The 24,864-nt window shown below is 48.5% G+C and overlaps 1 protein-coding gene across 2 annotated transcripts in view; it reads right to left on the bottom strand.

The window, feature by feature from the left end:
* Nucleotides 1–24,085, bottom strand: part of CAMK1D (calcium/calmodulin dependent protein kinase ID) — a 433,233-nt gene extending 409,148 nt beyond the window's left edge. The window contains exon 1 of one of the 2 annotated variants that reach the window (XM_055331921.1): nucleotides 23,775–24,085. In XM_055331921.1, the coding sequence (XP_055187896.1) occupies nucleotides 23,775–23,866 (92 nt within the window). In that variant the 5' untranslated portion in view covers nucleotides 23,867–24,085. The remainder of the gene's footprint in view (nucleotides 1–23,774) is intronic. The other variant, XM_055331920.1, reaches the window with a different exon arrangement.
* Between the last annotated feature and the right edge of the window lie 779 nt (nucleotides 24,086–24,864).

Here is a 24,864-nt window from a genome sequence, read left to right as displayed (position 1 = left end):
GGAGTCCTGGGAACTTGTCCCACGTCAGGCTCCCTGCATGGAGCCTGCTTCTCCCTCTGCCTGTGTCTCTGCCCCTCTCTCTCTCTCTGTCTCTCATGAATAAATAAATAAGATCTTTTAAAAAAAAGAATAAAAAAAAGAATAAAAACTCTTGCCTTGTAGGGATGTTGTGAAGATCACATGACATGCTATTCATAAAGTGCCTGGAACATAGTAGGTGCTTTTATTACTAACAGCAAAAATAATTCTTAGCTAAAGTGTTCAGGAAATGGAGTAGTTTGATCCACTGTAATTTCTAGTTTTCAAACTCCTGTGGCTGAAAATCCTCCAAAACAATCTTAGTTTCTGCATCTGTTTTATGGTAGACAGCTACGTCTTCCATCTCATTCCTAAGTAGTTCATGTGTAAGATCCCATGCAAGTTACCAAGAGGTGTGTCCGGCTCTTCCACAAGTACTTTATAACCTAGAATAAGTGCAACACGTGCAGTAGGACTTTATGTGAGTTACCATTACACAGTATTTTAGGGACAGCAAGTGCAGGAGTTTGAGCTAACTATGCAAGCAGGGACTCGGCACACATTCTCAACCATGGTTTTCACTGATAAATTCCTTTTTTTTTTTAAAAAGATTTTATTTATTTATTCATGAGAGACACACACACACAGAGAGGGAGAGAGGGAGGGAGGAGGGAGGGAGGGAGGGAGGGAGGCAGAGACACAGGCAGAGTGAGAAGCAGGTTCCACGCAGGGAGCCCAATACAGGACTTGATCCCAGGGCTCCAGGATCATGACCTGGGCCGCAGGCAGATGCTCAACCGCTGAGCAACCCGAGCGTCCCTCACTAATAAATTCCAAAACTGAGCCAATGTAATGGGTGTTAGCTGTTTTCCTCCAAAGGGTAGCACAGGAAAAAGGCCAATGAATGGAAAGCTTTACCTTATATCCCCAATCTCCCCGGAAAAGCCACGTCTGCACTCTGAAAACTAATCAGCAACGGCCAAACTCCTCATCTCTCCCATTTTAGCATGCTCCTGACACAGGCTAATTGGCACATCTGAAATCGTCCAATTAACAAGATGATGAGAACTGCCCAGTGCTGTGAAGGTGAACCCGGGCCGCTTCTGTATGTGTGCCACACCACTGCCTTCCGCAAACTCAGTCTGTGATTCTGATCAGTCCTGAGAGGTCTCTGTCCTCCTTGAAAGCTTAAGAACGAGTCTTAAGAACAATACATTTTCCTAGCTATGAAAACTGTATGCACCTGACACAAGTTCCTATCTCAGGAAGGCCAGCACCCCACTGACAAGCAGGGAAAGAAACCAAGGGAGCGGAGACCTGCCTGCAGCAGAGCAGTTGCTGGGAGGGGGACTGGCTCAGGAAGGTCAGGGGACACTCCTTCCAGAGTCAAGGCTGGATGCCTCCCAGGACCCTGGGGCTTGGCTCAGCTGAGCCCCTGGCCTTCCCGAACAACACAAAACTTAATTAAGCAGTATCAAATATCTATCATATGCAGAAAGCATGCACACGCACACTCGCACACACGCACAGGGCTGTCTCCTAATTAGCAATGTCAGCCACAGAAAACCATTCATCAACAACTAAAAATCATCAAACAATGACAGAAATAAATCCAACAATAATTTAGCAGATGGGGCCTCCTCTACTTGGCCTCCTGGAGGGAGGAGAGACAAGCTGCTGGCACTGAAGGACGAAGGCCACACGGTAATAAAGCACAGAAAACGAGGCCAGCTCCACAGCCACCTGCGCTCACCCAGGGCGCACAGCCCCTGACAGCAAGGGCTCATGGTGATTGAGTGCTCACTCCGAGGCAGGGCTGTGACAAGAGCTCTACCTCTGTCAGTTCACTGAATTCTCGAGACAGCTGAGACAGGGGCTCCCCATTACCACTCCCCCAACCTCCCTGAGAATTGGAGAAGGAATCACAAACAGGTGAAGAAGGCACATTCAACATGTCTATTCATCTGGAAGGAGAACCTACATGCCTTTGTGTCCCCTAAAAAGTCAGCATTTCTAATCCCAGTGCCATCTCAGAAAGAGCCCTGCACACAAAAGTTCCAACTGTTTACACCAAATCTGCCACCTTCCGCTGTGGGGTCCTGTGCAAGGCCCCCAACCATCCCAGGCCTCTGTTGTCTCAACCCAATCAAAGAACAAGATGTTGGCAAGACCCTTTACAGAGTCCACTTTCTCGAGGCTTCCAAATCCATGATGTTCCTGCATCTGCTCAAAGCCACGTGAGGACCCTGCGATACAAACCCCAGGCTGAGCCCGGTTACCAGAGGAACCTGAGAGATGACATGTTTCACAATAAAGCGGCGTGTTTTTCACGTTCTTCCTGCTTCCCATTTAAGAAGCGCTATCCATGGGATGCCTGGGTGGCTCAGCAGTTGAGCGTCTGCCTTCAGCTCAGGGTGTGATCCCCAGGTCCCTGGATCGAGTCCCACACTGGGCTCCCTGCATGGACCCTGCTTCTCCCTCTGCCTGTGTCTCTGCCTCTCTCTCTGCATGTCTCTCATGAATAAATAAATAAAATCTTAAAAAATAAATTAATTAAATTTTTAAAAAAGAAGTGCTACCTAGGATTTCGCTTAGATTTTTTATCACCTTCATCCAAGTCTTTGGCTGCAAGCACATGGGAAAGGGGGCAGCATTAATACTGTGGCTTTCCGGGGCGCCTGGCCCATTGTTGGTGCCCGATGTACAAAAGTTACCTCCTTCTACAATTATTTTGAAGGTACAGCTAGTTCTTTGCACTTCCGTCCCCCTTTTTATTTCCCTAAGTCTAAAGAAAAGACGAAGGCCTTCGCCTAAATCAAAATGGAAGAAATTCATAAAATGCACCTGCTACTTTCACACAGGTATATACTTTTCATCGTTTTCCTCTCAACCTCAAGCCACTCACGTGAAGCCAAAAAGAGATGGGCAAATGACCGGCCAGCCGATTATATCATTATTCAATTTGTGAGACCTTACATGAGTTCAGGAGCGCTCTTTAAAAATAGGTTGATTTGGGGGCAGGCACCATGATGGAAATCAATCCATTTTATAAAAGCCATAATCACACAAAAAGCAGAAGTGCCATTACGTTATCTGCTTCATAAAAGGAAGGACTATTCAGCCTCCTTTCTATTGTCAAACTGGATAATTATGACATAGAATGGGCCACAAGTGATTGAAACCTTGCAGCCTTACAAACCTTCCTCTCGTTCTTGAAACCATGTATCCGCTCAACTGGCAGCTGGAACAGTATTACAATAAAGGCTCTGCTGCTTTCAGGGCTGTGGAGAGAAGGGTTTCATGTGATCTGAAATCAGATCTGACTCCTCTCTACCCTGCTCCCAGCCCACCCCCACTCATGGTCACCCAGGCCAAAGGCTCACTTGTTCTCTTTTGCACCCCTTCATTCCTTGCGATGCCAGCCCTAAGACACGGCAGGTGCATGGCCCGTGACCCGCAACATCAGAGAAGAAACCACATGAGCAAATGCCTCCCTTTTTCCAGCTCTGCGGGACCATGTAGCAAATATCATGAAAGGGTACCTCCTAAGAACTCCTTGAGGAAAGGAGCGGTTGTGACCTTTTCATTCTTGTGACCATAGGGCCTATAATATACCAGAGGTGGGTGTGTGTGTATGTGCATGTTCCTGTGATGAACTGCAGTCTTACCTCTTTTCAGTTTGACACTCCAAATATTATTTCTGGCTACACTTTGATTTACCAATTACCAGGAAACTAAGCGATCCCTGCCCTTCGTATGCAAGGACAACATCTCAAAAACACATCCCCTCCTTTTTTTTTTTTCCTTTTTTTAAAGTTCTCCTAAGGATTTATGCTGATCCATTCACTTTGTGACACATTTTTGAAAGCTATCAAACTGGGAGTTAAAGGTGTCATATTTGACCATGAAGCAGTGTGACAAAAACGGGCCCGAAATGAAGTGATTTCAGTTAAGATTTATTGAGCATTTAATATATGCCAGGCATTATGTAAAAATAAAAACAAAATAACAGAAAAAGCACAACCTTGCACACTTTATCTCACCAAAACCTCTTAGCAATCTTAGTGTATGTCATTGTTATTCCCATTTTATGAATGACAGAGGCTCAGCACTCCACACACATATGGCGGGTGAGTAGGAGAGCCAAGAGTCAGGCCTACAGAGGGCTGTACCCCCATGCACAGACCATGACCTACTTATAAGAGCCACTGTGCTTTGATGTCAGCATTGGCAGCCAGGAAGTTGGCCGCATGAAGATCAAGCTCTTTGCAGACGTTGTGCCTAAGATGACCAAGAATTGTAGGCAGTTCTACACTGGAGAATTCAGGAGAGTCCCTTGTCTCGAGTGTGTAGTTAGCCGGAAAGGCCTATGACGACCTGTCATCATTCTAAGTCTCCTTTTTAGTTATAGGAAAGATAGGGTTCCAACAGGCTACAGAGCACCTGCCACAGGGTCATAATGGGCTTCATGATTCAGAGTGGGGATTTTGTTAATGGAGATGGTACTAGAGTTGCCAGTATTTACTGGGGGGGGGGGGGGGCATTTGCAGGTGAAAGTTTTAAACTTAGACATTCAGCTCAGCTCCAGGCCTACTTCAGTGGGCCCAGTACAAATGGCAGGCAGTTCTTCATCACCTGCTCTAAATGTGATTGGCTGGATGGGGAGCACGTAGCATTTGGGGAAAAAAATAATCACTGACAGATTTTTTGTGATACGAAAGATTGAGAATGCTCCCAGAGACCCCAATATTAAGCCCAAACCACCCGTTTGAGAAATAGCAATCTCTCAGTGTAGGGAGAGGAGATCCAGATCCAAAAGTGATCAGGCCTTGCCTTGCTCTGGATGAGGCTCGTGAGTAAAATAATCTGGATTGGCCCTTGTGTTGGCTTCTCTGCCTGCTGCTGCCCTCTTTGATCAAGGGACCTTGGAAGTCTCATAGATTCAGAACCCAAGATGCTCTGTGTTTAAGTTTACAACTATAAATAAAGTTATCTTTTTTTAATTCATTATAATACCAAGAAAGCCTGTAGGCCACAGCATCCAGGGAACACCTCAAGTTTTTGCAGACTAGAACCTCAGATATTTCTTTTTAAATATACCCAAAAATGTATGCCCATGCCTGGGTAATGTTTACCACACAGGATATCACAATACAAGACTTCCCCAAGTATCCAATACTTTCAGTATTCAACAAATTCTAACCACTAACCCTAAGAAAAGTTTAATCAATCAGTAAAATCCCTTCGACATCAGGCTGGAAGGGTGGAGAGGAAGGTTTTATAATTAAAAGGGATCAGACCAGCTATGTAATAACTTACAGGACCCAGAGAAAAATGGGGGCGGGGTGGGGGAGGAGGGAATCCTTGTTCAAAAAATATTAAGAATTTCAAAACAGAGGGAGAAATCCATTAGAGGAACACCAGGCCCTGTGTCACTGTAAAGCCCCCACACCCAGAAGCTGGCCTCAGAGGGCACTTGTGTCCAGGACCCTAGTGGTTACTCTGGAGTCCAAAAGAATGAGGCCTGATGGCCTGTGAGCTCAGCTCCATGTGTCAGATGCTTTCTCCAGAATAAAACCCAGGCAGTCAGGACCTCAAACTGGAACATGAAACAGCTTGGCTCCAGATATCTCTGGATGTGAACTCAACACACATACGGCTTCAGCTGCTTCTTTATGCGAAGGTGTCGCCTGCAATAGTGGGAAAAGGTCATCCTGCACACACATCATTAGAGAAACAGATTTCGAAACACATCCTGAAGAGAAACAATAAATACCGTCATCTATCACGCTGGCATGTCTTCCTTAACAGAGCAGGTGTTCAGAACTTTTTGTGTTTCTATTGGCTCTTTCCTGGTATTTTCTAATGAGCAAAAATACAGAGAAACTGCATGAGGCCCATAATATATGATGGGGCCTTTATTGCACAGCTAATAATGCTTTTGTTTAATTGCCAAGCCCCAAGAAAAAGTCAATCTGAGCTAACAAACTTTTGAAAAGCACCTATAATACTTTGTTACGAGAAAAGGAAAATACTTATTTTCGTGTGATTGGAACAAAGACAATTTTTTTAAAAGTTCAGTGAAAAAAAGATCACTGAGCTGGAAGTCAACAATGGAATAATATCTGTCCCCTACTCATTGGACAAGCCACTCAGTAACCAGCTCAATACCGGCTCAAACAGGAGGAATAAGGATAGACGTCACACTCCTGTGCACGTTTGACTAGCCATGTCAGAGAATAAACCAGGCTTGATCTGAATTCCTGGATATCTGCCTGAACTGTGCATGACCTTTTGTTAATAGATACCTAAGCTATAAATGATATGTATTTTATAGTTCCAGGGAACACTAGAATCTGTTTGCCAGAACTCTAGGGCGAGCCCTCTCTTTTCTTTTGCCAATAGTCTGATTTGAAATCTTGGGGTTCTCTGGATGTGCTAAAAATGATTTTCTTCATTTCTGCTGGTACAGAAATAGCAACCCAATAACCAAATGGATCCTTAACCTGTAAACTAGTCATTAGGCCCCATCCTCTCTCAGCACAGAAGTTTCTGACGCGTAGAACCCAAGTCCCAGGCACCTCACCTGCACGCTGAGCATAACACAACTTCCCAGATCAAGCACTTAGGCAAGGCCTCCAAAGCACCCGCAAGAGAGAGGGAAGCTCTGGAGACCCAGCAACAACAGTTATGACACACAAGCACACAAGTTCTCCCTGTCAGTACCCCTAGGGCAGTTGTGAGCCAGGCACAGCCTTCCAGAGCCTCTTCAGACAGATCTGGGTTCAATCCCTGTACTGTGACTTACGAATCACGTCACCTGGGGCCAGTCAGCTCTCCTCAACAGTCAAGCGATACTTAACACACAAAGTCATTGACAAATTAAGTGATCTATCAACTAGTCAAGTGTCTCGTGAGGTACCCCATGACTAGCAGATATTGAAACACATTAGCCATTAGTATTCTTTTTCAAACCACCTCCACACCTTTGCACTAACACCGGTTTTGGCAACCTTCTCAGAAAATCTAGTAGATCCGGAAAATAGATGTTGGTGAAAGAAAAAAATGCATATTTTTTTTTTCCACTCTGAAGGTTTGGCTGAGGGTCCAAGAACAAGGAAAACTTTTACCTCAGAGTGACTACATCTGGGACGGTGAGGGCTTGATAAATTCTGAGGAGAAAACACCAGGAAACACCACTACGCATGCCCAGAAATTTTTCATCCAATCTGCAGCTCTACAGACATCACATCTTCGAAGAGAAATGATGTAGCTGATAACCGTGGCCAAGGGATCATCCTTGGGTTTCAGACACACACTGGCATGCAGACAAAATAGTCACAACGCTATTAAAGGCCAGATTTGCAGGGGAAATGATGAAACGGCCAAGCACGCCTTGCTTCCATGAGGAATCTCAAGACCGCAACAAGCCATGTTTGAGGGGGGATATCTCAGGAAGGAAAGTAACAGAAAATAGTATTTAGAGGGACACCGCAGGACACTGCCAACTGTGGTACCCAACTGACAGAAGGGTATAATGATCCAAACATCATTTATATTTAGTTTGGGGCCGTCCTACTGAGGAAGACTCTGTTTTTGGAGCCTGACAACTAGGTTTTCTTTCCCCGAGCGCAGTCCTGATAGCAGCCAGCAGAAAGAGCCTACCAACAGGCTAAGGGAGGAAGCAAGGCAAAGCCCCACAGATTAAAAGTTCACCCCAGCTAATCCCTCGAGTGAGTAATCCACAGGGGGGAAATGTGGTGACCATCTAGAGAGACGAAATCCAGAAGAAGAAAAGAGGGACAGAACATTCTGAAGAGCTTAACAGTAATGAAAACATTTAGAAAAGCAAGCTTCCTGAGCAGCTATGGAGACAACTTCACGACTCGGGATTTTTAAAACTGAACCAAACAAAACTCTCCATCTGTTGCACAGCGTGCCAGGTACTGCGGGTGCTTCAGGGGACACCGCGTGAGAGGTGGCCCTTGCTCTCAAGAGCTTCCTGTTTCATCAGAGAAAAGTCTCATAAGAGAAAAAACTTGGAACAACTGACCCTCAACAGTATGAGTCTAAGACTGAAGAACCGGGGAGAGGAGCCTCAGGTGGACACTTGATGGAAGGGATCACACTGAAGCAGAGCCCTGGAGACCTGATGGGGCAGGTGGTGGAAGCAGACAATACCACAGGGCCAGGGCAAGGAGACTGGAATACATCTGCGTACCTGTAGGACACGGGCGGACCACCTCTCACACCTCCCACTGGTACAGCAAGAGTCTCCATGTGTCAGAGCTTAACAGTCTTTTGTTAAATGAATACATGACAGTCATCTGGGAAGTGGGTCACTGGAGAAGCTCTACTAGAAAAACAATCCCCAGGGCCCCTGGGTGGCTCAGTCAGTTTAGCATCTGCCTTTGGCTCAGGGCCTGATCTCAGGGTCCTGGGATTGAACCCCACACTGGGCTCTTTTTAAAAAAAAAGAAAAACAATTCCATTACCAGGTCTTACAACTGGTCCCTATCCACTACTTCCCTTCCCTTGGAACTCTTAAAACACTTTGCAGCCTGTTTATATCACCATGCACTGCTTTCCATTGTGGGCATATGGGCGCATGTCCTTTTTCTCTAAGAGTTCGGGAAGCAAAATGTACCAACCCGCACAGGAGAGCCCCTTTGGGGTGATGGTTAAGAGCTCTGGCTTTGGCCCCAGACAGGTAAACCTAGGTTCAAATCTCAATTCTTCCATACAGATAGATCTGTGTTACTCTGGCCAAGTTGTTTAACCTCTCTGGGCCTCAATTTCCTCCAAAATGGTGACAATAGTATCTATTTTATTGCATGGTGGGTGGATTTAATGTGAAAATTCATGTAAAGTACTGTACCTGGCCCAGAGTCCAGCAGTGAGTACTCAGTAAAGTCTGATACGATTATTATTATTATTAAAACTCTATGTCCCTTTGTCTTGCAGAAGCCAGTCTTCTCTTTGGCATACAGCAGAAGCTCACTAAATACTTACTGAGGAATGCTAGATTTTTTTTCCCTTCCGACTTCTAGAACTTTCTAGAATCCCAGCTGTCTCTGAGCCCCATTGCCAGCAAGGTATACCCCTCTTCTCAACTTCCATATCATATACCTGCTGCAAAAGCAGTATCACACTGAATTGCAATTACATGTTTGTCTGTCTTCCCAAAACGTTCCCTGGGGACAAGAACCACATTTTGTTTACCAACACCTCCTCAGTGCCTGGCACTAGACTCTCAACCTCTAATATCCCATGAATTTAAAAAAAAAAAAAAAAAAAAAACTGTGGCATCAGTCTTACAATTCTCAAAAATTTTATCTGAAGTCTGACCAAGGGGAATAAATGAAGGCTCACTTCCAGATGGCTTTGACCAGACACACCCATTCAAATTTGCACACCAGAATTAGTTTCAGCATCCCTCACTCCTGGGTTTGTAAAGAGAAGCCGTTTACCCAGTATCCAATGAACCCACAGTTTTCTGCAGGTTTAGCACCTGTCTAGACAATACCCCACAGGCCATGGTGGGAGCTACAGAGCAGACCCCAAACTCTAACTTTCTGGAAAGCTTCCAAAGGACACCCACCTCTTAGGACCTTTAGGGTTAACCAGGATTTTTAGAGGTCCCTGCATTTTTTTATCTGGACCATTTCTACAATCCCTGGATGAGGTTACACCTGGGGGATACACATTCAAAAAATTCTATAAGAGGATGGCCACCAGGAACACCTGGGGGCGGGGGGGGATACAAGTCACTGGATCCTAAGACTCAGTGGCTGTCACATCCACACTCAGTTAGGACCCTGCCTGGGAGACTAACCAGCCAGGGTTGTGCCTTCCACAAACAACAGGCATTGCCCCTCCCTTGCCCACCCTGTGAACCACAGAGAGGTGGCTGCAAGGGTGATGCCGCCAACCAGAAAACAAACCACACTGCCCTTCCTCAGGGCTTCCACCTGACTATGAGGATCACAAAGAATATGGTCATCGCAGGCCACAGAGACAGAACTACCAGGCTGTCACAGTACTTCTCACATGGCCAACATTCACCAACTGTTTGCTGAATGAATGCTATAAGTCTGGCTGACTTCAGCACCTCTGATCTCTGGCATCACTGACATGACTACTACCCCTTAATTCTAGTTCAGTCCCTGTGGTTTTCAAGACCACTTTCCTATCTCTTTCTCCAAACTCATTCTAACAAAACATAAACTCTCTTCCGCTGACCTATAAGTGGTTATTATTATTATTTAATTTCTTATACTTAAGAAAATGCTTTAAGCCAAAGGAATGAATCTCTAATGGCATTCCTGAAGGCATCAAGTAGAGACCTTCTCAATGAAGTTTAAATCACATGATAGGATCTAACATCTACTTGCTTAAAATTCAAGTCTATACCCTTTTTTTTAATAACAAAATGCCACAATAAGTTGGAAAGGTAGGTACTGTTATCCACACTTAAATATGAGAAAACAGAAGCTCAGAAAGATCATCTAATTTGCTCAAGGTCTCATAACTCATAAATGGCACAGTTAGGACTTAAACTTTCTTAATCTAATCAAAGCCAGTGCTCCTTTTATTCCACTTACTCGTTCATTTACTCAACATTGATGAAACGTGTAGGTGTCCCATGTGAGCCAGTCGCTGCCTGGGAGGCCTGTTCTGTCAGCATGTGGGAAAGCCTCCACGCAGGCTCCTAACATGGGTCTCTGCAGCAAGACCCTGTAGGAACCATGGAAGCCCCTTCTCTGCTCTCAGGTTTCTGAATGCAGATCCTTCTCACCGACTTGGGGACACATGGCCTAGAAGCCACAGCATGGCCGGGGGAAACATGCAGAGGTAGCAACAGCACTCACTCTCTGTTCATGGCTCTGAATTCTCTCTGGAGCCAAATGCATCCTCAGGAGCTCATTTTGCACCTACAAAATGAATTACTGAGGATACAGGAACATAACAATGGCTGAAATAAGAAATCTCTAACATGGATGGCTTCTTCTTGGTCGCTGTCATGACATTGATGGTGATGGGTGGTGCCTCTGAACGTTCACTGTCACCATCGTCAGGGATAACATGACACGCACGCTCTGGATGTGGTCCAGGCTACCTGTGGGACCTCAGGCAGCCTAGCGATGAGAGAGCTGGCCTGACAGTATCAATTTGAGTTAGAAAGACTTTAGCCTGTAATTGCAAGAATGAGTTGATTATGAACACTATGTCCTAAAGAGGGGCTGGCTTGAAGGTTTTGGGTGTGAACGGTTTGGCAGACGGCAAAGGCCTAGCCCTTCCCAGCATAACAGAATGCCATAGGCTGGGTGGCTTATGAACCATAGAAACTTACTTCTCACAGTCCTGGAGACCAGAAGTCCGAGACAGGGCCGCCCGGCAGATTTGGTGTGTGGTGAGGGCCTACTTCCTGGTTCTTGGAGGACCGCCTCCCTGCTGTGTCCTCACATGATGGAAGGGCCCCAGACCTCCATGGGGTACACTCTTTTACAAAAGGGTACTAATTCTATCATCGGGCTTCACTTCCATGACCTAATCACCTCCCAATGGCACCACTTCCTAATACACCACACTGGGGGGTTAGATTTCAACTATGAATTGTGGTGGAGGCAAAAAAATCAGTCTATAGTCAACAATATTTGTTTTATAAGTGAAGTGCCTGAAGCCAGGGTCTTGTGTCCCACCCCAACCAGGTAGAGTCAGCCACATGTGGATATAGTTTTACCTCTTTCTTCCCACATGTATAACTAGCCAGCAGAGGTCTCTTGAGCAGGGTCTCCTGTAGGCACCAGGTCTGTCCCACTGCAGATTTTTAGAGGTGCTGATAAGTGTAAAGATGGGATCATGACAATAACTCCAACAACACTCTCAACCCCCACCACCATGAACCTAACACAAGTACTCAGAAACCCATAGCACTCAGCGAAGACCACCACCCCTATTTCCAGAGCAGATAACCAATCTGTGCACAGTGGTTCCATCAGCCAAGTTAGTAAAATACTGAAATATTTTCATACCAATCAGTGATAACCACAGCCTTACCGTAGCCCTAACAGCTGACCTCTGCGACCTCTCCTGAGATCTCCCCACCCTCTAGAGAGATTGACTACCCAGGACCCATCCAGATAACAAGTCAAGTCATATTGCCTTACTTATTTCACTCTTCTAGATTTTTCAAATTCTCTACTAGTATAACATGTGGCTTTTATGATTTTTTTAAGTTTTTCCTAAGGTACCAATCACTTATAAACACTAAGAATGAAAACAACAAGCATGTGAAGAGAGCCAGTTAAACTATACTATGAAACTCGTTTTTGTTGATGCTTCCAGAGTCAAGGTTGACCCACAGCCCAACTACTATGGGAACACTGCCCATAAGATGATAGCTAGGTTTCAGAGAGTGTACATGATACTAACACTCATAAGAAAAGAATATTTTTAAAGCTATAATTTCCATAAAATAATAATACCTTCTATTTGTATAAGGCCATACTACACATGCCTTATCTCATTTGGGACTTACAACAGATCTGTAATGTAAGCAGGTGTAATTATCCCATTTAACAAACAAGGTATTCAAGAGGTAGAGAGGATAAGATCATGATTCCACAGTTCTCAAGTGACAGAGCTAGGACTCAACTCCAATCTCCTGACCTCTATGTCCTTCAGAAGTATGCTGGAGTCACCTCACACCTGCTCAGAAGAGCCTGATTCAAAAATTTTGCAGTAGGTTGTTAAACCACAGGCCACTTGAAACTTGCTCCATGTGGAGGTATTTACACTATGGAAATCAGAAGTTGTTACAGATCAGAGCCCATCTCCTTGCCATACCATAATACGTCCACAGAAGGGGAGGCGTTTCTTCTTCATTCTTTAATATTCTCTATCTCCATCAACCCCACTAACCAGCTTGTAAGCCATGTGACCCAGGAGAAAGAGCACTGAAGTAGGGACTCAGAAGACACTTAAATCTACCCCATCTACCACTCAGCAACCTTTTCCCATGAGTCATTTGACCTCTTTAAACCTCCATTTCCTTATCTGTAAAGTGAGGGCTAATAACTGAATCATGCAGGTAAAAACATTCTGTAAACTGCACAACACCACATGGCTGTGAAAAACAATATGGCGGCACTTCCAGAAATGTCAGCAGAGAATTACCATATGATCCAGCCGTGTTACACTGGGTACACTTCTGTGTACACACTCAAGTGAATTGAAACCTGGAACCTGAAGACATACGTGTACCTCCACGTTCATGCAGCATTATTCATGACAGCCAAAAGGCAGAAGTAACTCCAAGTGTGTACCAACATGAATGAACACAATGTGCTATAGACACACCATGGAATATTATTATGCCTCAAAAAGCAAGGGAGGGGCACCTAGATGGTTCAGTCAGTTAAGTGCCTGCCTTTGGCTCAGGTCATGACCCCGAGGTCCTGGGATAGAGCCCCACATTGGGCTCTCTGCTCAGCAGGGAGCCTGGTTCTTCCTCTCCCACTTGCCCTACTTGTTTGCGTGCTCTCTCAAATAAATAAATAAAATCTTTTTTAAAAAGGGGGGGAGACATAGAAAAGAAAGTTCTAGTACAAGCTTCTATGTGGATGAATCTTGAGGACGTTATCCTAAGTAAAACAAGCCAGTCACAAAAGAGCAAATGTTTTGTGATTTCACTTCTGTGAGGCACCTACAGCAGTCAAATTCAAAAGACAGGAAGCAGAATGGTGATTATCAAGGGTTTGGGAGAGAAGGTGGACTAGGGAGTTGGAGTATAACGGGGACGGAGTCTCAGTTTGAGAAGATGAAAGGGTTCTGGAGATGGACGGTGGTGACAGTTGCACAGCACTGCGAGTGGACTCAATGCCACTGACCTGTACAATTAAAAATGGTTTAGAGGGATGCCTGGGTGGCTCAGTGGTTGAACGTCTGCCCTTGGCTCAGGGCATGATCCCAGGATCTGGGATTGAGTCCCGCATCGGGCTCCCTGCATGGAGCCTGCTTCTTCCTCTGCCTGTGTATCTGCCCCCCCCCATGAATAAATAAATAAATCTTTAAAAAAATAAAAATAAAAATGGTTTAGGATGGTAACTTTTCTGTTAGGTATTTTTTTACCAAATTAAACATACACACACACACACACACAAATATGAAGCCTTGTTATTATATTCTAGTTGTGAAAGGAGCCAAAAGGGCCACAAAACCCCACATTCCTTTTTTTTTATGATAGTCACAGAGAGAGAGAGAGAGAGAGGCAGAGACACAGGCAGAGGGAGAAGCAGGCTCCATGCACCAGGAGCCCGACGCGGGATTCGATCCCGGGTCTCCAGGATCGCGCCCTGGGCCAAAGGCAGGCGCCAAACCGCTGCGCCACCCAGGGATCCCCCCCACATTCCTTTTTTATCATTACCAGGACCACAAACCCCGTCTTTGCTGACCGTGCTAATATAGGCAGAAAGAATCCACAAGCAGTATCACTCTTGCACATATTATCAGATACAGGTTTTCCCCAACTTTTATGCAAGGTTTGCTCTAAATGTTCACTACAAGCTTTTTATTATTATTTAAGGCATACTTCCTTAAATGAAATTTTTCAGGGCTACCTAGGACTGTACTCTAGCCTCAAAAAACTCTGGGGGCACTGACATGGCTGGATACATTGCTAACAGTCCCACCTGGCCCTGGGAGGAGGGATAGGGGAGACACAGAGGCCACCCCATGGCACCCCGTCTTCGGGAGCCCACACTAGCTAGCTAGTACCCAGCTTTGTCATGGCTCTGCAGGAGGCCTCACTGGGTCCTCCACTTCCCAGTTTTCAACCCATCTGAGCCTCCTCAGTCCCCCCAAAGTCCCAAGACCACAATTACCTATCTCCCTCCTGTCTTACATTCAAACACGACTTCTCTTAGGTGTTGGAGAAAAAGCACTTCCTTTAAAATCGCTTACATCATAAATGACTGGGCCCCGACCTATTTCAAGGTGTTCCTATCTTCTGATGTTTCAAGGCAACTTTCAAGTGGCCATTCCTATAAAGGTTAAAGAAGTGGCAGCTTATAGACGGAAGGACACCTGGGGCCGGGGGCACCAGGCCTGGGGGACGCCTGCCACCTCCACCCCTCCGCCAGACCTCCCGCTCCGCACCCATTCTCTTCCCTCCACCCACAAGTTTTCTAAAGCTACAAAGGATTTGGGGCTGTGGGGTTGGGGGTCTTTGTTTTTTTGTTTTGCAGTTTTCCCACACACACACAATACTGTGGGCCTCAGTATGAGACAGGACACAGTTGTGTGAGGAGGCAAGGCAGGGGGGCCATGTGAAAACCAGGGACTTTGGAGGTTGTACTGAAAACCTTTAGGGTTTCAGTTACAGCATCAAATCCAATTCCATACAAAGGCAATTGCACTGGTGTGTGTTGTGGATATGAAAGAAAGAGAGGTCCTCCATCAAGTAGAAATGTCAGGCACTTTTCTTCCCCTGCTCACCCCATTAGAGATCCCAATAAATTGTGCACCCTCCCCCCAGACTTTGCCCATTAAAAGCGCTGAAATGGAGAGGCCCAGACGAGGGATACTGCCCAACGCAGGCATCTCCCCAACTGTCACACCTGTCATATCCTGAAACCTGGGAAATGACCCTTCTGAGATCTGGTCCCACACCCCCTCCAACAATCCCCATAAAGATATTTTTAAAGAAACTGTTACGTGTGTCCGTGTGGTAAACACACATACAGGCTGTCACTTCTTAAATACCCTCCCCCTAAAATCAATTCAGGACATATCAACCTTAAACTACGATGTTTTGTCATACTGCAAATAAATTACTTCAGTGCTCAAATCAAAACCTTCTATTCAATAAGAAACAAAGCTGACACACGGTAGCAATTCTCAGAAAGAAAAGCACCTGTAAGCCTGAAGCAGGGCCACAGCTGTAGGGAGACCTGGCTGCTGCCTGGGAAGATAGAAACTACAGGCAGAGACTGTTGCACAAGCTGACGCAGATAGGGACAGGCTAAAACAAAACAAAACAAAACAAAAGACCCAGCCCAGGGTGCAGGGAGAGGTGCAGAGACAAAGCTGATGAGATAACCAGAGGAAGGAATGAGCCTGTGAAACACAGCAAACTAGGTCACTCCAGCACACGAGCTGGCCCGGAGGACGTTTCAGGCTGAGTCTCTTGGTTAATGCTAGCACTCTATGAACTAATCACCCTCCTGTGGGGAGCAAATGTTGAATGGTTCCACAGACCCTCCAGATCCGTGCAAATGGCCTCTGAGGAGCAGTGTTCCAGCACCACAGGGGCTAATGAGAGGGAAGGAGCATTTCCTGAGAACATATTTATGGGCCCTGCATTGTACTAAGTAGTCTTCATGGGCTCTCATTTAATCCTCCCTACAGTCCTGAGATAAGGTGCTAGTCTTATCCTGTTTTATGGAGATGAGGCTGCATGGCCAGAGAATTTGCCCAAAACCAGACTCTAAGAAGCAGCGGACCAGGATTTGCACTCGTGTCCTAGTGACCTCAGAGCCTACTCACTACTCAGAGCCACTCACTACTGTGCTATGTAAAACAACCAGCAATTGTTCCTCCCTGGCTGACTGAAGACTTGTTGATGGTTTCTTAAATCAATTTGGGGGTGGGGTGGGAGGTGAGGAGAGGTGAAATATGTAGCATTCTGCGTTTTTGCAACAAGAGCTTCCAAAAATCCATTTCCCACAGATTCAGACATGTTCTTCTCCATGGTACTGGCCCTGAATTCCCATAGGCAGTCCCCCTCAACCAAAGCTGCTTGAAAGCAACTGGAGTTGATGACAGCTACTGTTGACTTAATCCCAATTATGTGCCAGGCACCTCATAGACATCGTTGGATCCTTACAAGAATCCCACAAGGCAACAACTTCCATCTCCATCTCAACTCAGAAAGATTAAGGAACCTCTCCAGAGGCACACAGCTTGGAGTGGTTGGATGGGAGCCACCTTTCCATTACGGGTCATGGCCGCCTGATGCCTCTCCTATCTGGCCTCAGCAAATAGGGGATTTTCAAAGGCTTATCCTCAAGATGTGGTGTTACCCAAGAGACAGAATCTGAATCCTATAGTTAGTTAAACTATAGATGGTTTCTTAATCCTTCTGAAATCACTAGGAAAAACAGCACAAGACACAGAGCTGATTGCTGGAGATGTGCAATGAATCCGGTGTGTCACCAAATGACCCTGGCCTGTGGCATCCATTTGGATGTTACCCTTGGTCTGACTAGAATCAAAATAATCCATACACTGAATAAACATTTTTGTTTAGAAGTCAGGCAGGACCTAATGAAAGTCAGCCCAAGGGAAAAGTGGTTTCCTTCCCAAAGAAAGACAAGGCCATAACCAACATGAACTGAGAAAGAAGATTAGGTCAGCATCTCCCCCAGAGTCCACATATCCTTCTGCTTTTAGCTACGTATGAATTGGATTGCCCATGCCAGAAAAGGAATTCAAGGCAACTGCCTAGGACACCAGGCTTCCTGGTGGCCACCCAGAAGCAGTTCCTTCTTCAATTAAAAATATGAGTCCTCAGGGGGCTGTGGACTCCCTGATGATTCCTGGGAAATCTAGTAAGGATGGGAAGTAGGAGGTTGAAGGTCTACCACTGTGGATGCAAGTTGATCAGTAATGTGACAGTCCCCCACTGGACCAATGCCTAAGCTGTCCCAGAGGAGAGAGGAGAAGAAGGAGAGAGATTGAAGGGGATTTAAGGAGATTTATTCGGGGAAAGGAAAGATTAAAGGGATTTATGGAGACCCAGCCAAAGAAGAACTCAACAAATTAACCCCTAAAATCCTCCCCTGAGGAGACACAAATGTCTACCTACCTACCAAGCCTAATTACTGTCCGTGCAGTGGCCAAGTTTGAATCAGAAATTTCTGCTTGAAACATCGTCCTTATTAGCCCCTCTGGGAACAAGCTCTCTACCCAAAAGAGCAATCTCCCAAATCCCACTGCACTAATCAATAAGGACACTGGTTGTCCGTTATCTTTTTTCCCAATCAAGAAAAATGTTTGGCTTTTCTTCTTCAAATAGAGAACAACCTGTCAAAGAAAGGAGCAGTAAGAATGTTCATGTTTATTATTTGTCATGGCATATGTTTGGGCTTTAAGTCACCAAATTAAGTGGGAGAATTAAAGGTTACAGGCCCACCTGTCAAGGGGAGCCAGCTCTTCCTGTCGAGAACTCTAAAGGCAAAACCCAGCATTTTCACAGAAAGTTAAGTAGTTCTTCCGCTGCTGAAATGTCCAGCCTATCACCACTTTCCCTCTGTGACCGAGGAGGAGGGGGCACGTCAAAAGCCCCCCACCCCCACCCCAGAAATAAACTCAGAGGGAAGGAAATTCACCTTGAAAAGCAGGCGCCCCTCCTGAGGGGTCCTAAAAGCCCAAAGGGCGTAAGTTTACCCAAAAAACGGTTTCCAAGAACCTTCCCAAGTGTGGACAGCCCTGCTCTGCAGAAGCAGCAGGCACTTGGAAAATCCTTGAATAAAACTGACCCAGACCATCCAATGGCACCCTTCTTCCAACCCCAAATCCTTGGAGAATCTCACGTCCAACCACAGCAGTTCCTCTCTGCTGTCCCTTCCAAACATATCCAGAATCCAATCACTCCTCCTTACCTCTGTGGCTACTTCGGAGCCACCTGCCCCACACCTGGATCATCACAATAGCCTCCAAGAGGGTCTCCCCACGTCTGCCCTGGAGCCCACCAGTCCATCCTCGACACAGCAAGTACGGTGATGATGGGAACACTTAAGTCAGATCAAGGTCCTCCTCTGCCCAAAACCCTCCAACAGCCCCCCACATCTGTCAGAGCAAAGGCAAAGTTTACGGCCTCCAAAGGTTCTCCATGAATCCGATGTCCCCTCTGCCTTGCCCCCACTTCCTGACCCTCATGCCTCTCTTCTCTCGGCTCCTACCTTCCTCCCCTGACTGCCCACTTCCAGCCTCTCTGAATGCCAGACAAGCTTCCCACCAAGCCCTCATCCCTTGCTGTTCCTTCAGATATCCCATGGCTCCTTTCGATGGCATTCAGATATGAGCCTCCCAGGGAGGCCATCCATGACCACCTGGCCTCAGGCTGCCATCGCCACCTCACGCCACAAAATCCCCCTGCCCTGCTTAGCTTTCCTCCTAACGTGTATATGGAACACCATCCTCTCCATCCGATTTACTTACCTTTGTCATCCCCTGGTCCTCCTACCTCCAGAAGGTAAACTCCAAGAGCGCAGGCATTTTTGGTTGTGTGCTTGCAGCTGTGCGCCACCCCCCACAGTGCCTAGACTCTATCACACGTTCAATAGATTATCTTGTAATGTATGAGAGGCTGAATTTATATCCTGCCCCCTTCCAAAAAAAAAAAAAAAGAGCTGAGAAGTACAAACTCCTGACAAATACCCCAGCTGGGACACCCTCAGGGAGAAATCTAGGGGCTTCCACCCCTAAGTTCCTCTTGGTAAAATTCTTTCAAATGCTTCACCCAGACTCTAAAATTCTGAGCAATCCCAGAATAAATGCTATTAAATCAGCCGATCAAATATACAACCACCTGAAGCAGCTTTGCGTTCTCCTCCTCCCCCCCCACACACACATACCCCCCCCAAAAAAGGACTGATTTTTTTCCCCCAGGGCTTTCAGATAAATCAATCATCTGTGTCCTCAACAGGTGTATTTACTGAGCAATTTCAGAATAAGGAGTTTAAGTATGATACTAGTGGGAAAGGACCGCACTTGCCCCACGGATATTTCTATTTATACTCTTCCTAAAGCAGCACCCAGCAGGCACTCATTTAATGAAAAAGGGAACCCACTATGCTATTGACATTAAGTGGGATAAGACTTCCTGTCCTGAGTTGTTTCACTTTGCTACTAGCATGAGCCCTAAAATGTTGCTCGCCACACACAGAAGGCTCGCTCGTAAAGAGCCACAGCAGGTACCTTCCTTGTTCAGGTGAGCCATAAAACCTCAGGGCTGTAAGGGTCCTTGAAAACCATCTTGTCTGTCCTGCCCCCCTGATGAGGAAGCTGTGACCCGGAGAGAGTGGTGTGGTCATTTGTCCAGACAGGCCACACAACCCATTAGTGGCTGAGCCAGACCTGAGAACCAGGCCCAAATCCTCCACGATGCCTAGTTCAGCCCCCTACAGACAGCAATTACTTCACCGTAAAATGTTCCGTCTATAAGAAAAGCATGTATTCACACCCTGCAGAGATGAAGATCTCTTTTCTAGGACATGCCATTTCCTATACTCCAGAGGAAAGGAGGTATATTGGGACAATCATTCTGTGTCATGCCAGGTACTGAGACCTTCTCTGTTCAGATGGCTTTCGTAGCATGGAAATTATAGAAGTGATTTCCAGGAGTCTGGGGGACTCCCTGGACGCCGCACCCAAGCTCTCTTCCCATCTGTTATTCTTCTCCGAATGGCATATTATCTTTTTTTTTTTTAAATTTCAGAAGTCATTGAGAGGTATCTCCGGAAGAGATGGTCTGAAGGTGTCTCTGCAAATACGCTGACAGAAACGTTCACTACCCCTAATTTGTTGTTACACAACGTTTATGTGCTCTCACAACATGCCAAGGATCTGAAAACATGTCGTTAATTAATAAATAGTAATTAGGCCTTCCACCTAATTCAGAGCTGTGGTCAGGTTCTGCAATTCTCTTTCAAAGGGAGTTACATGCAGCCCACCCAGCTGGGAGGTTTTCCCTGAGGCCTGACTCAGAGGCACATCAGCTAACCCAGGCCCAAAGCCCAGAGCCAGATCCTTTGCTCGGAGGCTGTCCCTGGCTTCCTTAATCTCCTTCCCACCCTCCAGGGACCGCCTTCTCGCCCACTTGGCCCCCACCCTCTAGCAAGGCCCCTCTGATCACACAAACTATAGGACTCGACCCTTTGGCTTCAACAGTATGTGTTCTAGCCCTGCAGGGATATTGGCAGCCAGATATCGGATGACAAAGTTTGGCAAAGTGTGCTCCTCGGGCCCTTACGATGCTTTATTTTAAAAGCATTTTAACACTGTAAGATGACAGTCTGGCTCCTGGCAGGGCTTTCCTGCCTTCGGATCTTGAAGGCATATGGGGAAGGTGTGACAAACAAAATGACTTGGAGCTGCTGAGTACCTTGGAAATGAATCCCAATCTCGATTAGTGATGCCTTTGACTTACGCGGGGGGGGGGGGGGGGGGGGGGGGGGGTTGTTACAAACAGGAGAGGGGTCCAGACTCCACGTCTACACAGACAGGACTGGAAGTGATCTCCCTACTTGAACTCAGGCCAAGGTCACTGGAGTTGGCCCAGGGTGAAAACAGGCATCCTGAACATCAGACCACTGCTAGAAAGTCCAAGGAGACCAAATAATGCTGATAATCCAAAAGCTTTGAAATGTTGCCATATTTAGATAACAGGTCACCCTCACCCCACAGTTATGTTTTCGTTGCACTAATATTAAAATTAGCTTTCCAAATACTAAAGTCAAATCAAATTATTAGAAACATTTGCTGTTACGTAACAGCATAGTGGCTCGACCCCAGATAGAGCCTGATGAGTTGTTCTGCCTAGATTCGAGTATCAGCTCTACCACTTAATAACAAGCTCACGTTTAGAGAGTCACTTAGTCTCTCTGCTGCCTTACTTTTCCCATCTGCAATTGGGGATAATAGTAAAACCCACCTCCTAAGCTTATTAGGAGATAAAATACATGTAAGGCACTTAGAATAATGCCTGATACTTGGTATTCATTTAAGAAAGTCACCTATGATGACTATGATTGTGTCATTGAGTAAAAGCATTTTGATCACTTAATTATTTGTGTTGGACTCTTTTCGAACCCATGCCAGCACCACAGGGCCTCAGTGGGAAGCTTCTTTTCAAAGCATTATTTCCAAGGAGGAAGGCAAAGCTTTGGGTCCCCAACAGAGACCCATGCCCAAGTTCACCGGGCACCTGACCAGAGTCCAAGAGATTGTTCTGCAACAGCTCCACCGGTCTCTCTGGCACCAGAAGGCAAATCCCCATCTGTCCCCCAAGGGAAAGCTGCCCCGCAGTCACTCCCAAACAGCGCCTGCCATACAGCAGGAGCCACTCAATAAAGCCACAGCTCACTGAGCTTCAGCGGGCCAGGTTGCTGCAGAGGCACCGCTGCAGGGCTCTCCTGAAAAGCAAGAGGGGGAGACTGCTTCTTTCCACCTGGAGGCCGCAGACAAGGGGAACCCGAGCGAAGGGCTCAGGTGGGATAGCGCCATGCAAACTCCCACATGCTGAGGCTCCACTCTCCCATGCCCTCATCTGCAGCCACATAACCGGTCTCAGGATGACAAGCAAGGGCATGCTTCTTGTTTCTCCATAACTTGAGAGCATCTCAGCATGAAAACCCCAAATCCGAGTAAACCTCAGTAGTAATTCTCAAAAGTTTTGACCAAAACTCACCCCTTAACTGGCCATGCTGAAAGAGGCCGTCCCAACCCCGTCTTTATTAAAAAGGCTAAGTCCTTTCTGTTTTCATCCCAACGAAGACTGAAAGTCTATACCCACAGGTGCCCCCCCCCCCAAAGAGGAGCGCACAACACCCGGGAGACCCTTCTGAGCCTCGCCAATGGGTGTTTTGCTGGGAACAGGAGTGCGGCTGAAAAGGTGGCCTCTACAACTTCGCTCTGGGGGATCCACTGCAGATGTGGGGGTGGGGCTGAGGGGGAAATAAAAGACTGAGGAGCCAGGTGGACCCCAAGCCTGGGGGCAGAAGCCAACCTGCCATCTGAAAATGTGGTTCTGGGAAAGCAAACCAACCACACACACACACAAAAAAAAAAAAAAAAAAAAAGGAAAGGAAAGGGAAGAAGAAGAAACACAGTGATTTATCTCACCAAACACCTCCTCTTTCTCTTCCCAGCCTAATCAACACCTCCATGAACCCCTGCAAAACGTTCAGTTCATGGAGCACAGGTGTGCGTGTCAGAGAATATATATACCGACAGATACTGATCACCAGCAGATGCCCATCACGGGGGGGGGGGGGGGTAATAATAACTCGAACTTCAGACTCCCCCAGCAGACCTGACTCTCCCTCACTGTCAGCCTCCCTACCTAATCGGGGGCGCATCGAAACAACAAACAAACCAAAACCAAGTCAGGGGCAGAGAGGGAGCCGCGCCGCACCTGCTGGGAGCTCAGGCCGTGCGCTCGTCCAGCTTTCCCGGGAGGGAGGCTGCCGCCAGCGCTGGACCGAGACCGCCGGCCCGCAGCCGCCCGCGCGGGGCCGCTCGGGGCACAGACCCTCCCCGGAGCGCGCGGCCTCGGCTCAGGGCAGGCGGGAAGGAGCTGCCCGCACGCGACCCCCGACACTGCGAGGAGTCGCTGGCACCCACCGTCGTGCCTGCGCCCCGCGTGCAGGTGTGGGCTGAGCCTACGCGATGGAAGGGCGGGGATGGGGGGCCGAGCCCCCCTTGCTCGCGGCCGTCTCCCTCCCGCACACGCGGTGCGCCCGGACACGCGGCGACGAGACCGCGCCGCCGGGGGCATGAGGATCCACCGTGCTCGGCCCACAGTCACGCGTGGGGGGGAAGGAGTCCAGAGGGCGGCGGAGCCCGGGCGGGCGGGAAGTCGGCTCCCCTGCCCCGGCCGGGAGCGGCGCCCACCCGCGTCCGAGGCAGCCCTGAGCGCGGGGGGCTCCGCGGGGCCGCGGGCACGGCCGCCCCCCCCGGGGCCCACTTACGTTCCGAGGGTCTCCTTGAACTCGAAGATCTTCTTGATGTCTTCCGCTTGCTTTTTCCAGGAGGAGCTGCTCTCGCCGTTCTCCCGGGCCATGGCCGACGAGGGCGGCGGGGGCGCGGGGCGCGGGGATGCTCGGGCGGGGGCCGGGGCCGGGGCTTCCTCTTCTGCAGTTTCCTCTTTCACTCTCGCCGCCGCCGCCGCCGCCGCCGCCGCGGTCCCTCCCCGGCTCGGGGCTGCTCGTCTCGGGCACAGACTTCCTGCCGCCGCCGCCGCCGCCGCTCCCAGCTCCGCCGCCGCCGGCTGCCAGCCTCACTTTCTGCTACTTTCTTGCCTCCCTTCTCCTCCCTCCGCGCCGCCCGCCCCGCTCCCCTCCTCCGCCTCCGCCCCCTCCGCCCCCTCCTCCCGCGGGCTCCCCGCCCTCCCCGCGCGCCCCGGCCGCCTCCCGCCTTCGGGGATGTCCTGCGCCCCGGGAGCGCCGTGCACCGGCCGCGGGGACCGGCCGCGGGGACCGGCCGCGGCGCGCGCCCCGGAGCCCAGGCGAGGGCAGGTGCGGGGCGCCCGGCAGGTGCGGGGCGCCCGGGGCGCGGCGGGAGGACCCCAGCCCCGCGGAGCCTTGCTGGCTGTGCGCTCGAGGCCCGGGGGCGCGAGGGCTTTCCCCCGGGCGGCGGGAGGGGGCGCCTCTGCGTAGCGCTCGGCGGCCGCGCGGTGGGGGCGGGGGCGCGAGGCCGCGGGCCTCCGAGGGTGGGGGCGGGGCGGGGGCCGCGGCCGGGGCGTCCCGGGGCGGGCGGGGGCCGGTTGCTATGGCGACGGGAGGCGGCGAGGGGGGATGCGGGCGGAGGTGGGCGTTGACTCGGGCCCCGCGGTGCCGGAGCTCCCGCAGCTCCCGGAGCCTGCCGGTCCCTCCCGACCGGGCGGCTGGAGCTAATTCGCATTGCACCAAAATCGGCGCTCGCGTCAAATTCTGGCCGGGGGAGGGGGCCTCGTGGCGAGGAGGACGCCTGGAGGCCTCGGGACGGGGGCGCGCAGGACGTGCTCGTCTTCCCTTTGGGAGCGGGTGCATGTGGGGACCGCGCCCCTCGGGCTGCCCCGAT

Source organism: Nyctereutes procyonoides, unplaced genomic scaffold (genome assembly GCF_905146905.1).
Source record: "Nyctereutes procyonoides isolate TBG_1078 unplaced genomic scaffold, NYPRO_anot_genome, whole genome shotgun sequence".
In the NCBI taxonomy this organism is placed as follows: Eukaryota; Metazoa; Chordata; class Mammalia; order Carnivora; family Canidae; genus Nyctereutes; species Nyctereutes procyonoides.
Note: the sequence above shows the minus strand (reverse complement) of the source record. Positions and strands in the feature narration are given on the sequence as shown.